The sequence below is a fragment of the Malus domestica genome, chromosome 12 (genome assembly GCF_042453785.1).
Source record: "Malus domestica chromosome 12, GDT2T_hap1".
NCBI lineage: Eukaryota > Viridiplantae > Streptophyta > Magnoliopsida > Rosales > Rosaceae > Malus > Malus domestica.
In genome coordinates this window covers 16,591,400-16,606,502 of record NC_091672.1, presented here as the reverse complement: position 1 = coordinate 16,606,502, position 15,103 = coordinate 16,591,400, and the positions used below count along the sequence as shown (strand labels likewise).

The window sequence follows — 15,103 nt, the reverse complement described above, 5'->3', positions numbered from 1 at the left end:
AACATGTTTTATTCTTTTTCTTTGGTGGACCCAGAAAACATGTTTCTCTCAAGCCATCAGTAAGACATTTGAAAGGGATTAAGATCATTGAGAAACAATAATTCACAAGGTATAGGCCTACAAGATGCCTTAGTGAAGTAGATGGGGGGTTGTTGGTGGGCAGCTTTTCAAGTTTAAATGGTATGAAAAGGATGGAAAGTTTACAAACAAATAGATATGGTTTTAAACAAAGGTCTATATCTTCTTCCCCACAAACCCTTTTTTCTTTTGGCATTTTATGAGAAGCTGAGGATGAAATGTTTGGTTTGAGCAGTGGTGATGTCCACCCAACACACCATAATGCATTTGTGATGAGATTTTGATTAAACAAGTTATTGAAACCTAATTCAAAGAAATTATTTTTGATATATATATGTGGTTGAAATTATTGTGAACTATATTGTTTGAATTATTAGAAGTTGAAATTTTCAATTCATTCTTTTATCAATTGTTAAGAGAAATAATGTACCTAATTAAACCAATTCCCACTAATAAAATTGTACCACTTGAAGTATGAAAAGAAAATGGTTTAAAGTTATATTCTTTAAAAAATCAAAGTATTAATTTAATTATTGTTCTAGTATGAATATAGTGAGGGAAATCAGCTAGAGAGAAGAGAAGGGAAAGAATGGCGTTGAGGAATTTTGTGTACATATTCGTCATGCCTTGTACCTTTATCTAATACTACATTAATGAAACTCTCTTTGTCAATCAAAAGATTGTGAAAAGACATCTTTGTTTTCTATCACAACAAAAAGGTTAAGGACAGTAACGTAACTTCACAAAACAAAATTTTACTGTTTTTTTTAACCTCACCTGCATGTAAGTTTATCATCTCTAATATATAAAAATAAAAATAAAAATAAAACAACCTCTCTCCCTCTCTCCCTCTCTCCTGACTCCCACGTTCTCTCTTACTATCTTCCTCTCTCCTTCAATTTTAACAACCAAAGTAAAAAATTTCACACTTGGTGTGAGGGCATATACTAGTTTATACTAATAACAGAGAATTTTTGCTCTCCAAGTAATACAAGTGATACAAGGAAACTATCTAAAATATATTGTAAAATCCTACACATAATCTACTAGGATTTATACAATTACATTGCTAATGAAATTAGCAACACTCTCCTTTGTGTGTGTAAATACTCAAGTAAATAGTGCATCAAGTCTTCATGTGATGATGTAAAAATAGTTGTTGAAGTCGTCATGTCTAATCGGCACAATGAGCGAATGCGAGTCTAAAAAATAAACCGAGTAATGCATAAGTAGTAGGACTCACAAAACCTCGCTATGGTAATACCCAAGGAGGATAAAACTCATAGTCTAAGGAGAAAACTGAGAAGTTGAATTAAGCCAAAACTAAACGCCTTCAGGACGCTAGTAGAACGCACACAAGGGTATGACTAGCCCATGATGGGTGCCTCGTTAAAACCTCCTCAGGTAGAAAAAATCTGGTGGGAAAAATGCTCCTAATCGTAGGGAAGAAAAGTACATTAAGGTCAAGTGAGTATACTATTAGATACTCCCCTTAAATTTGACAAAACATCCAAATGAGAACTACAAGCATTTCAAGTGATATGGTTACGCATGCCAATTCCTCGGACAAGTTTCTAGAAGGTAGATTTCGATTTTGACTTTGTGAATAGGTCGCCAAGGTTGTCTCGGGATCAGTTTGCTTGACTTCAATATCCTTATGCTTTGCTGATATGATGAGGGCGCAATATGCTTGGTGTTGACTTTGTTGATGTATCATGTCATTGTCTAGTCAATACATGTGGCATTATCTTCATGTTCATCATGGGAACTTAATGACAGATGAAAAACGACATGTACTTTGAATATGCTCAACAAGAGCTCTCAACCCTATTTCTCACATGCGGCGTAGTGAGGCATGGTGAGCTTTGGAACGACTCAAAAGATTTTGTAACTAAGATCTATATCTTGGACCTTCACAATATTGCAGTATCCATAATGGTAAAGACATGACCATTTGGGAACATGCCTCATACAAGTTTGATAAGTAACCAGCGTCAACATAATAAGTAAGACAAGCATCATTTTGAGGATTAGGGGGTTCGATCTTCTCGGGATGCGTAGGGATACGCCCAAATTCGAGTACCTTGAGGGTAGTAGAAAAACGTCTTTAGAGTCAATTTAATGACGGCATGTGAGCACGTCTGTAGCAGATATATACAATCTTGTTATTTTGCTAGATCAGTGAGCGTTTGGCGTGCTTTGGACAATATTGTGAAGATCTAGAATTCTCTACACTTCAGTTTCAGACTAGATGATTCGGGGGTCGAGATGAGATGAAATGGGTAACGTCCACGCTAGTTCATGTCGTTCATTAGTAATGTTGGTGTTCTTATCTCCCCTTAATGGCGAGAAGAATGTTTCATTGAAGTGACCATCCACAAATTCAACAGTAAAAAGATCGCCTATTAAGGGCTTTAAGTAGCAAATAATCGAAGGAGAATCATAACCGACGTAGATTCACATCTTTGTTTGTGAGCCCATGTTGGTACATTGAGGCGGTGCAATTTGCACATAAACAACACACTTAAGGACACGTAAGTGCGAGACATTTGGCTTGTACCCGTAAACCAACTGTAATGCAAAATAATGTTGGGTGGAAATGAGCCGCACGCGAACTAACATAATTGCTTTTAAGATTGCATAGCCCCATGGAGAAACATATAGCTTGGTGTGCACATCCAAGGACCTTGAGATTTTTTAAGGCGCTTAACAGATACTTCTGCTAGACCATTTTAGGTGTGAACATGGGGACGGCAAAGAGAAACAGAATGGCTCAAGTGTATGAGTATTGCATGTTCACCCCTATGATCTTGTACCTTTATTTATACTAATCATGATGAGTTTTCTTGCCTTACAAGTAATACAAAGCCCATGAGGATTTGATTTTCAATTCTTTTGGGATTCTATCTTAAGTTACATAATCATATTCCTAAATAAACACACTAGTTACAACAAAAATATACTAAATGTAACGTTTCTAAACTAAATATATAATTAGAAATGGTTAAATACTTTTTTTAATTATAAAATTTAAATATTTTATTATTGAAATAATAGCGTATATAAAAATCAAAAGGCATTGATCAAAAGTTAAAAAGAAAAAAAAGGTTACAATACATGAAATATAAAAAAAAAAAGAAATGAGAACCTAATTTCTTCTTTTAAAGTAACAATTATGATATTTGGAGTAATGGAATTAAATTATTGTCATTGGTAGAATGTTTCTTTTTCTCCATGACTTCCTTCAATGCTATCACTGAAATTAAATTACGCAATGCAATTTTAATATGTGGCATATTAAATATTTTAAAATCGTTTGCTACCACAAACCGACCTTAGCTCAGTTGGTAGAGCGGAGGACTGTAGTTGGTAAACCATCAGATATCCTTAGGTCGCTGGTTCGAATCCGGCAGGTCGGATTGACTTTTTGTTTTTCCCATCTTCTCCACGTTTTATTTACCAAAAAAATAATAGGAAAACTAATGAAAATGGCTTGAAAACTTTGAGTTTTAATGATAAGGACAAAATAAAGGGTAAAGTGAATAGTACCATGATTGACTTTTTAGTGTAAAAATGTGGTTTTTCGTTAAAGTGAACAGTACCGGATGCTTTTCGTTAAAGTTCCCAAAAATAATTCCTCCACTTTTGGACTCCTATATTTAAACTTTTATTTTTAGCCTAAGGAATATCATATTTAAACTTTTATTGCAATTATAAATCGGTCAATCAAACTTGAAGATACATTAAAACACCTCAATCAAATTAAAATTACAAATGATGTCATCATCATTTAAAACACCAAACATTTTCATCTCCTTCTTTGTAAATCGCACCTCCCCCAACCTTTAGAATTCAACCTCCCCGCCTCCCACCACCTTCAACCTCTATTTTTCGGACACTGCAATGCAATGTCTGTTTTTCGTTCTGTGATTGTACATTCAGATTCAGATAGGTTTGTGGATTCAAATACTACAACACAGTGTCTGTTTCCGATTTTGTGGATTCAGATACTTTGTTGCCGTGTCTATTTCATATTCTATGATTGTGCATTCGAATTCAAATAGGTTTGTGGATTCAAACACTTCGTTGCACTGTCTGTTCCCTATTGTGTGATTCTGCATTGAGATTCAAATAGGTTTGTGGATTCAGACACTGCAACGCAGTGTCTGTTTCTTGTTTTGTGAATTCAGACACTTCGTTGCAATGTCTATTTCATGTTCTGTGCTTTTACAATGTCGGCGTCTCAATCTTCACCAACAAGTTGCAGTGTCTATTTCATGTTCAGGGGACATAGCACACAAGGGTCTCCTTTGTCGACGGAGATCTCATCAGTGCCCTTTTGGATCCACTTTAGAGAAATGTTGTCGAGGTGCTTGGAAGGGATGATGGTGACTTTCTCGAGGATCTTGTTGTTGGTGTGAAGTCAAGGGCCATGCACCAGTAGCAGCGGTCAATCACGCAACGGGAAAATTTCTTCACTAATTTTGTGCGGACGCAACCCATGATGGTGGATCCCAAAGGAAACAAGAAACTAGGACAAATTTGGTGTGAAAACAAGAACTGAGTTTTGATCCTAAAGGAAGATAGGCGGTGGAAATAGGAATTTGGGGTGTTTGGTGGTGGATGGCGGATAGGAATTTGGTTTGGGTTTTTTATATTTTTATTAATTAAATAGTTAATTATGTGACATTCATCAGACTTATGCCTAATTAATACAAATAGATCATTGATTAAGTCCAAAATAAAAATATGTCATTGATATATGGCTTAATAGTTAAGTTTTTATTGACCTTTGGTTAAATTACCTTTTATTATAAATAACATTAGGATTGACCATATTTTATTATTTATAGCATTAGGGTGACCATATTTTATTTTTTGAACAATTTTTTCAAGTAAATTATTTACAAGGGGTGGTGTATGAATCTTTGAACCGGTGGATTCGAATCGTATTACTTGGCCGATGTAAAACCATATGATTTTTATTTTTAATTTTCAAAATGGTCCGAATTAGAATTTACTTGTGTGGAAACGAGTCTAAAATCGAGTTCATATTTCTTATGTGCAGATAACCTAGCCAGGACCGTTTAAGGGTAAGCACTAAGCACTAAGCACAAAGCATATACCATGTATGTTCTAAATCTTTCGTACTTTGCTAGCATAAAAGAAAAGAGGTGTGTTATCCACACACCTCATTTTACTTCTCACACACCCTTTGATAATTTATATCCGTTGATCTTCTTCAATTCATCCAATCCGACGGCCAAAAATAAAAAAAGTGTGTGAGAAGTCAAATAGAGTGTGTGAATATCACACCCCAAAAGAAAATTGTTCAGATTAGCGAAGCCTAAAACTAAATTTCCATTTCCATAACAATGCTTTCACTGTGCGATGATCTGTATCTTTCTAGTGCTAGCATCAAAATAAGTTTTCTTTTTTCTTACAAAATATTAGTTGTGTAAGTATCACTATCAATTAATATTTAGATTCCTAATTTGCTATCAAATATTGTATTCATTGATCCATTTTTTATTTATTTTAAAAAAAAAAAGATGGACAATTGATGACAAATCATGGTTATTCACCCCTTTCAGGGGCCGGAAAGACTCACAAAGGCAATTGCAGCCTCTCCCTGGCCACAAGTCTGACTTCCACATCAGTAGCGGGTTTCAAACCCAAGACCTCCAATTTTTAATTTGAAAGAAGCCTCACAATCCGTCATTTACCACTGAACCACTAGCTCGTGGTATATGTTCATTGATCCATTAGATTGCTAATTTCTGTTATCTTATTTATCTTTTTGGAGATGGGGTCTCAAGTATCATAGTTAATTTATGAATGGGATGTCTTTGCCATGGCAAATAGATGATATATATATATATATATATATATATATATATATATATATGCATGTTTTTTATGCAAAAGGATGCCCATTTTTTTTCAAAAAATAGGAATTAGGTATGAGGCCCACTCCACATCGAATTTTAATAATTCGAACCATCTATTTTATAAATCTTGATGTCACATCCCAACCTGAGCCCCCACCACATCCCGGGTTAAACTCCGCCGTAGCACAATATTGTCCGTTTTGGGCCCAAACCACATCATCACGGTTTCGTTTCTGAGAATTCACACGAGAACTTCCTAGTAGGTCACCCATCATCCTGGGATTGCTCTTGCGCGAACTTGCTTAACTTCAGAGTTCCATTGGAACCCAAAGCTAGTGAGCTCCAAAAAAGCCTCATGCTAGTTAAAAATGGGAATATACATTTAAGGCTTACAGGATCCACTCTCTTGGGCAATATGGGATGTTACACTTGATTCATAGATCATCCTTGCAAAAAATTCAATTCAATTCGAAACCATTTGCCTATTTAATTATCAAGAAAAAATTTCATTGTTTCTTATATAACAAAGTATTCGTTAATTTTTTTGAACCCAATTAAATATCAAATCTTTCTAATTTGGCTAATATTTTGCAAGAATGATCTATGCGATGCAACTTGAAAAATAGACGGTTCGGATTGTTAAAGTTCAATGTAGTGTAAACCCCACAACAAATCCCCATTTTTATAAATTTAAAAAAAAATGGGAATCCATTCCCTTGAAGGCTTCCTATATGTATGATTGAAAATAGAAACCCATACAACACATGACTGAAAACGAATCTATTCGACCCGTAGGAACCGGACCATATTAATTGGATCCAAATAAGCCGATTCCACTAATAAAAATACACAAACTCGGACCGACTGAGACTCCTTTACAAAAAAATAAGTCAAGTCCGAATCCATTAAACATGGACCCAGCGCTATTCACGCCCACCCCTAATTGACATGTAGGCGATTGTCTTAAGGGATTTAGGTCAAGTTATAAAATTGTGTATAGGAGGAATTAAAAACGCACCATATGAACGTTACAAAGGCAGGTGAAAACTCATGATTCATTTACAAATATCTTGTACAAGCATTTGTATGCTCATATTGTTGGAAAATTAGTTATTAGTTTATTTTTGTTTATGGTTTTCTTGTAGGATAAGGATAAGGATATTAGAATTTTCTATATCCTTTCAGGGTTAGGATTTGGGGTTTATTAGGGTTTTCTATATCCTTGATTAGGATTTTGCTTTAGTTTTCACTATATATAGTAGTGCTTGTATTAGTTAGTAAATATCAATAAGTCAATCACAATGTAGTCTCTTAGGGTTTTATAACCGTTTCAGCATTCTCGTTTGTTTAATAATATTTCTATTATTTTATTAGTCTCGTTTGTTTAATAATATTTCTATTATTTTGTTAGTCTCATTCGTTGCGCACTCTGATATTCAACTTGGTATCAGAGCAGGTTTGATCCTTTGGGATCAATCTACTTTGATTTGGCATCAATTTGCCTGTCTTGCTCGTCGTTTGTTTTAGATTGTTAGTTGGTATTGATTATTTTCAACAAAAACAAAAAAGAATTTGGTGAATTTGTCCCACACCCAAATTTGAAAAAGCTCCACCGCACCAAGATTTCTGCACCAAATTTGAAAAAGCTCCACCGCATCAAGATTTCTGCATCCCTCCAGACCCACCGCCGTTGCTATCTCATTAGGCACAGAATCCGCAGGTGCTCCTGTCCACAGATCCATGTTCTGCAAACCAGCCTGTGTTTTGTAGAAGTCATGAAAAAAAGGAAGGAAGAAGAAAGAAATATGATTTGTTTGGTTTATCTGACAATCACTCGAATACTTGGACCGGTGATCATTCGAGTGACGTTATGAAAGTTAGATTTTTTGTTTTTTGTTCAAGTTTGTTCGTAAGTTAGAATCTTGCAACAACATCGGCATCGGCATCGGCATTACCATTGGCATCTGCATGGGCATTGGTATTGGCATTAGCACTAGAATTTGGAGTCTTGCATCCACATCTACTTTGGCAAACTCATGTATGTGTTCCACCATGAGTTTAACAAGAGGTGTTGGAAAATTAGCTATTAGTTTATTTTTGTTTATGGTTTTCTTGTAGGACAAGAATATTAGAATTTTCTGTATCCTTTAAGGGTTAGGATTTAGGGTTTATTAGGGTTTTCTATATCCTTTAAGGATTGGGATTTTACTTTAGTTTTCACTATATATAGTAGTGCTTATATTAATTAGTAAATATCAATAAGTCAGTAACAATGTAGTCTTTTAGGATTTTGTAATCGTTTCGACACTCTCGTTTGTTTAATAATATTTCTATTATTTTGTTAGTCTCATTCGTTACGCACTCTGATATTCAACTATCATATAGCATTTCTAGTCCCTCCTATCTATTAGTTTTTTATCCATCTCTTACTCAGTTGGCATCTCTCTTGGGACTCGAAAAATCCCACACCTAACGATAGCCTAAATTTTAAGTGTAATTTTGTAGAACACCAAAAGTGAAGGGTATTTTCCAAGGATTTTTTTTTTTTTTTTTTTTTTTTGAACAAACAATCGGAAATTTTAATTTTCTTATTTATAGAACTGTTCCTAACCTAAAAAACATAAAAAGTAATATTTATAAAACAGTTAAAAACCTTACCATTAGGCACAAATTGAGCAACTACACACCTGAAATGATCATCTCTTTCCTGAAAGCTTGGTACTGAAGAGTTGCAGTTTGTCACCACTTAAACAACTAAGTAGACCTTGTTTTATCGCCGGACTGTACTTCAGATCACGAAGAGGATCTTTCTGTAATTTAAGGCGCTGTAAGGTCGTAAAAGACGGTAGCTCTTGTAAGACTAATTCAGAACTCAACTTATCCTGAGAGGCAAACAATGTGCTATAATTTCCAACGTCGATGATCGCAGATCTTGGAAGCCCGATATCACATACATTGGTGCATGCAGAACCCAAACGATCAAAACAGTTGATGTCTGCTCTCTTCAAGAGAACATGGGAACCCACTGTTCCTTGTCCAAAGCCACCACGGGAAGGAGTAAGCTGTGGTTGAGACAAGAGCGTCTCATCAGACGTTTCAACTTTGGGACGGTAGGAAGCAACAATGTCATCATTGCTAGGACAATACGCCAATGATATGCAAACTCCTTGATTCTCGGTTTGAGGGACTAATGTCGGCCTTCATTGAGTTTGATTTTAGTCAGAACAGATTCATGCAGTAATTAATTCAATAAAATTAGTTTAATTATTAATCTATGACTTCACAGCCGCACCTACTTTTACATTATAGAAAGAAAATTTCATGTTGCTTTGCAAAATTTCACATGAACAAATTGAGAAGTATCATTTTTCGACCTCGGAGAAGATGGACAACCAAGGAAAAACATTCTACTATATTCTTGCCTTTTAATTACAAACATGCAAACAGACTATATTAACGTTTGAAATGGCATCACTCAATTTCAGGGTGCAAATTTTTGTTTAAAAAAAATATATAAATGAAGCCAGACGGGCATTCATAAGATTTCATAGACAAATAGGAAAGATAACAACACAGATATGAACTCACCCTTCTTCGGCACAACCAAAGTTCCACAGACATAAGCCAATCGAAGAAGCGGAGAGCACCGATCTAGCACCAGAAGGAAGAGCTGAATTATGTGAAAGGGAATGTACTGTATGAATTGGGTTGTTTGAAAGCCCTCTCCGAGATTCAACAGGCCCTGCAGTTTGGCGCATGTCAAACACCCAAAGAGAGCCATTCTGCAAAAATATAAGTAAAAATTAAAGCAGGGGGTATACAAAACAACCCTTTCAAGATACTTAAAATTCAAATTACGGTTGTAACCAAAAACTCAAGGTACGGACAGACCTGTAAACCAGCATAAGCATAATATGGATTGTTGAGATCCCATGAACATGTCCAAGCAGCAGCCTGCAAGCACAAATGTTAACATGAAGATAAAACAATAGAAGAGTCAAAAAGACTGTTTAGTATATTATGCCAAGCACTGAAAATAACAAATGAAACAATAGAATGAAGAATAATGATATCAAGATACAAATAAACACCTGCTATGCAGACGTAAGTTAATGTTGGGCATATCATAATGTGACATATTTACGAAGTAAGCAAAAGAGATTCTAAATAACACAGTAGTACCATCGCCACTGCTCTATATGCACTAGAGACCATGAATCACTAGGCTGAAGATGCCCAATCTATGCCAGCTTGGCCTGAAACAGGTCAACCACCAAGCGAATGTGTAGTTTGAGCTTTAGCTCAAACAAACCATTTGAATCAGAATGGGGCAGTCATGTCTAGGGATTCTAATGATCAAGTAATAACTCTTATTATGTTACAACAGAATAGCATTCCATTACGAAGAAATTATAGGTTAAGTGGCATGCTTTCACATTCTCAAAGAAAAGCCAATCCAAGAAACATGATTGGCTGCTAAAATGATAGAAGCTATACAAATAATAGGCTGAAGTATATTAAGTGCTCATTTTCTGGAATCAGATCCAAATCAAAACTATAACTGGCTTTCCACTAAATCCAAAAGGCAAAAGCTCCACCTAACTAGACTGAATCAACCCACTTCTAACTTTCACATTAAATGAAAGTTGTGTTAACTTACATCACATATTTTCCTAATTACCTTTTAACAAATATAGTTTCTGAATATCAATATTGTATCTCTTGGAACTTACTTTTATTTCCTTGAATATACACACTAAAGACACTAAAGATTGCCCTGAATCAAAAGGCAAAATAGGGAATTCGATTTTATTTTAACAGATATAATCATGTAAAAATCCTTTAACGCTGTGTCATACAGGAACATAGAAATTTAAGTTGAAGCCAAAGTACTCAAACCCTTTACATACAGTTAATACACAAGAAAAATAATGGTCAAAAATTTTACCGGTAGATCATAGGTAAGGATGACATTGTTGCTTTCCATACTGTAGCAAATAGAACAACTAAGTTAACCAGAAGAAATATATGAATAAAGTAAAAAATAACTGTGGGGTAAGTTGATCGCAATCCAACCTGAGAACTGACAATTTCTTCCCCAAGCAAGCAAAGAGTGCAAGGTCACTGTTAGAAGAAGAAATGCGTAGATCCCTAATGGCTCTTGTATCTCTAGGAAGGAGAATATCATCTCTGTCATACGGAGGTATCAAACTCATCTACAAAGCCATATTTAAGAAAACTTTGTGAGAGCAGTTCCTATGTTGTATATAGACAATGCAGCAAAAGCACAAATTTTCTTGAATCCTAGAAACTTTACCTTGGTAAGCACATGTCTTCCCCCTATCCCATCCAGCCTTCGCGAAATCAAAATAATTTGGTTAGATTCATCAACATCAAATAAACGAGCACCATCTACCTGCAACTCCTTCTGCAAAGTTCACTATTACAAGGTTAACTATTTTCTTCTGTCGAAATAGAGAATTTTATGACCTGAAAGTGGAAAAAAAAAACTCCTGACATTGCAGAATTACAACTGCTTAAACTGTATCTTAAGAAATATCATCCACTTATCATTAGCTTTCCAAGCCAAGTTGCTTCATCTTATCCACTTCCAAGGTAATTTCTTTTGCCATCTAGCATAACACCTTTGCTCTGTATTTCCTCTACCTCAGCTATATAAAACTGAAATTGTTTCCCATACTCATTTGTCTTAACACTTTCACTAACGTTGCTGTCTTTGTTGTCAAGAATGATTATTTTACTGGTTCCTCTTCACCAATCTACTGAACAGAGTGAGTCAATTTCACAGAAAATCTGGGCAGAACTAGAAAACCATGTCTTTTTGCTGATACAGACGATATGTGCGGGTCTAGTTCACACAGAACAGTGTGTATATTTTGTGTAGTATCTTCATTTGGATGATGAAAAAAAAGGAAGAGTATGAAAGAACATAGCATAAGAAGGAAAATTGCCACACCTCTAATATGAAATTGCAAGAATATGCTTGTCCACAAAACTTTGATCCAAAGTTTCGCCCTACAACACGTAATGAAAGAAAATTAGACACAATCCAGGATGCAAAGAAAGTTTTTTGTGCCATGATTGTAAAATTAACTACTATTGGAATCTATGGGCTCGTTTGGAAGTGCTTTCAAAATAACAGAAAGCATTTTTGGTGAAAATGTTTTTGGAACCAATCCTTAGTAAAAATGCAAGTCAATCCTGGAAAAGCACTTACTAGATGAAGCACATAACAAGAAGCACTTCAAGTGCTTTTGGAACCCAAAAACATTTTCTCTTAATGCGCTTTCAGTCATTTTAAAAGCACTCCCAAACTAGCCCTATAATATCTTTCATCCAGAAAACCAAAATAATATATAAACATGAATAAATTGACCATAGGATCTTTCATCTAAGATTTTTTCACCAGCCACAAATCTTCCTTCACGAACCCCATTAGCATTGACTACTCCAGATGTTCCGTTCTGTGTGTCTCCTAATAGATGCTCCAAATAAGTTGCCCTCTAAAAATAAAAGTCAAAAGTTTAAAAACTAAAAGTAATAGAAAAGGCACTCCAAACATAGAGCATATATATTTTCAATGGAAGTACTCCAATCATAAAGAATCAAGAGGTCAAATATACCTCTGTAAGATGTTGAACTTTATCTTGCAGTTCAAGCTCTCGCTTTCTCCATTGAACTTCTCTCTTACACCAAGCAGATTCCTATTTATAAAAGGAAAAACTGTAGACTTTCTAAAGATGCTAACAAATGAATAATGAAATGTTGCATATGTCACTTAGTTCACATATAGGGTAGCTTCAGGTTGGACACAACTTTTTTCATTTCTTCCTTCAACATATGTTGAATATTGTGAGTCATTGATTTCAATCCAATCCTAGAGACCATAAGGATATAAGACAATATGCATACCTCTGTCTATATTCACACTTTAAACCACAAAAATGAAGACGGATATATTTAAAATATCTTTACCTTCTTCTCAAGAGAATCACATTTAGCCTCAAGTGACCGAATTCTCTAGAAAATAAAAAAGAAGAGTCTGTCATTCACAATTAACCAAATAAGTTTCTATTGAAAAGAGATTAGCCCGAAGAAATTTGATCTCACCTTTTGTGACTCTTCATCAACAGAAACAATTTGGGATACAAAAAGCTTCCTAACATCCTTCAACATGCATTTTTCGTTGCATTGAGGACACTGAAAAAAAAAAGAAAATGAAGGTACAAACATGAATATCAAAACAAAAAGAAAGAACTTGAAAATAACTTGAAAATTAGAGAATTGTAATTACCTTCCTCGAATTGCTACGCTGCTGTAGCCATCGTTTTATGCAAGACATGCCGAACAGGTGTCCACAAGGAAGACAACTGCAATCCTCAAACCAAAACACCAAAATTCAACAATAAAAAATACTCTAAAATTTTAGACTGAAGATGTTTACCAAAGAAAAATTAGACCGAAGACAAACATTCGAATCCTCACCACATCAAACAAGCAACAAAAATTGACGAGATTGCAAAGAACTGAGGTATGAATTCGACCTGATATGATGATCACCGTCATTGGTCCAAGGCTCCAAGCAGATAGAGCAAAATAGCCCGTCCATTTCGTTCCGATTCCATTGGCTGCTGCTGCCTTGGGAGCACTCTGCACTGCCAACTCCATCCCCCGACACCGCTTCGCTTCCTCCTCTCCTTCTACGCTTATTTCCAACTTCCTCATCCCCATCCCTCGCCGCCGCCGTTTCAGGAGCACTTCCGGCTGCACCGGTTTGATCTGCAAGGTAAACAGCAGAATCAACGTCCACTGTGCCTTCTTCTTCCTCGTCTTCTTCTTCTTCTTCTTCAGATTCGTCTTCATCGGATTCCTCGCTGAGTCCTCCGTCAACAAGATCAATGAAGGATAGGATAGGGTTTGCCATGAGTGTGCTATTGCATATAGTGTGGTGTGCCCGTGAGAGTGATTGAGTGAGTGAGAATTGGGGGAAAATTGCCTGGCTAGGGTTTTTGAGGTGAGAGAAGGAGAGAGAAAGGGAAAGGAGGGAATACAAGATTTGTTTTGGTGGGAAATCAAAACGCTCACATTTCTTTCGTTCGTTTTCTTTCTTACAAATTTTTAAACGCCAGCATTTTCAGTGGAGATGCCAAAAACAGACGTCGACTATGGATTTGAAACCTTACGTAGTAATGTCGAATTTTCTTTTACTTTTACTCATATGATTTTTTTTGTTCAATTAATATTTGTAATGTTCACTATTCAAAACAAATAAATACAAGGGTAATGCTACGGACACTTAATTTAGAGACTAAATTTTATAAATTAAAGAACATGGAAGATGATGATAGACGTGCTTATTTCTATTGGTGACACATCATTTAATTTGCAATTTTAGTTTTCAAATTTAATATCCCTAACATTACTCTAAATACAAAGTAATTTTTACGATTTTATGATTGGTGCATTATTAGGACCCACACAACAAAACATTTAAAAATTAATTTGACTTCAGATTTTTTTCATATGTCAAAATTGGCATCACACAATCCATATATGATTGACATATTGGTTGGATCTTCTATCTGCTTTCAAATTTTATTATGTAGCATTCTACTTAGAATTTGGAATCTCCTTTGTAGATGATCTAATAGATTAAATGGTACTCGTGGTTGTGGAAAATTCAGATTTAAACACTTGTGGTGAAGTTTGTTAGGATTTGAGTCCAAAAACAAAATTTTCGTTACCTTTCTATTAACCCCTATAAAACAAAATTTTCATTATCGCTCAGATGTAGGGTAAATGCATAAAGCTTAAATATAGAAACTCGGGATCCCTAATCCCATTGATGGATAAACTAACAGAAAAATTTGACTTTGGGCTTAATTCCTAAAGGATTTCACCCTAACTCTAAAATTGTGCACTCTTAGGCCGACTCCAATAGTTGGGTTAAAACTAAAAATTTGAGTTTAAACCCCCAAAACTTCTCCAATCATTGGGCTAAAAAAAATAGTTTTGGGTAAAATTTATTGTTGAGCCAAATTTAACCTAGAAGATGAGCCAAGAATAGTGTCGAATATGAACAAATCGAACAGTAAAAAAAAAATATTACAGCC

At 35.2% G+C, this 15,103-nt stretch overlaps 1 protein-coding gene and 1 non-coding gene across 6 annotated transcripts; one reads left to right on the top strand and one right to left on the bottom strand.

Annotated features, from left to right (window-relative positions):
* Positions 1-3,407: 3,407 nt before the first annotated feature.
* On the top strand, positions 3,408-3,497 carry TRNAY-GUA (transfer RNA tyrosine (anticodon GUA)). Its single transcript is given in 2 exon segments — positions 3,408-3,444; positions 3,462-3,497. It is a non-coding gene; the product is annotated as a tRNA-Tyr (tRNA).
* Positions 3,498-7,399: 3,902 nt separating this feature from the next.
* Positions 7,400-14,175, bottom strand: LOC103450024 (uncharacterized). 5 transcript variants are annotated; one of them, XM_070809368.1, is made up of 14 exons: positions 13,535-14,140; positions 13,285-13,360; positions 13,101-13,190; positions 12,966-13,010; positions 12,614-12,694; positions 12,367-12,493; positions 11,947-12,005; positions 11,287-11,397; positions 11,046-11,185; positions 10,918-10,957; positions 9,861-9,923; positions 9,558-9,751; positions 8,657-9,167; positions 7,400-7,726 (listed from the first exon to the last, which is right to left on the bottom strand). In XM_070809368.1, the coding sequence occupies exons 1-13, from the start codon at positions 13,912-13,914 to the stop codon at positions 8,666-8,668; spliced, it is 1,908 nt and encodes a 635-aa protein (XP_070665469.1). In that variant the 5' UTR covers positions 13,915-14,140; the 3' UTR covers positions 7,400-7,726; positions 8,657-8,665. The 5 variants fall into 5 exon arrangements, with proteins under 5 accessions (XP_070665469.1, XP_070665471.1, XP_070665470.1 ...); XM_070809370.1 differs by having other exon boundaries at positions 12,397-12,493; XM_070809369.1 differs by having other exon boundaries at positions 7,487-7,714.
* Between the last annotated feature and the right edge of the window lie 928 nt (positions 14,176-15,103).

Bases quoted from the DNA above. Each gene is read 5' to 3' on its own strand.
- LOC103450024 (XM_070809368.1), bottom strand. From the start codon at position 13,914: ATGGCAAACCCTATCCTATCCTTCATTGATCTTGTTGACGGAGGACTC. The intron at 13,191-13,284 runs GTAATTACAATT...TTTTTTTTTCAG, and splicing joins AGCGTAGCAATTCGAGGAAG to TGTCCTCAATGCAACGAAAA. The intron at 11,186-11,286 runs GTAAAGTTTCTA...ATGGCTTTGTAG, and splicing joins GAAGACATGTGCTTACCAAG to ATGAGTTTGATACCTCCGTA.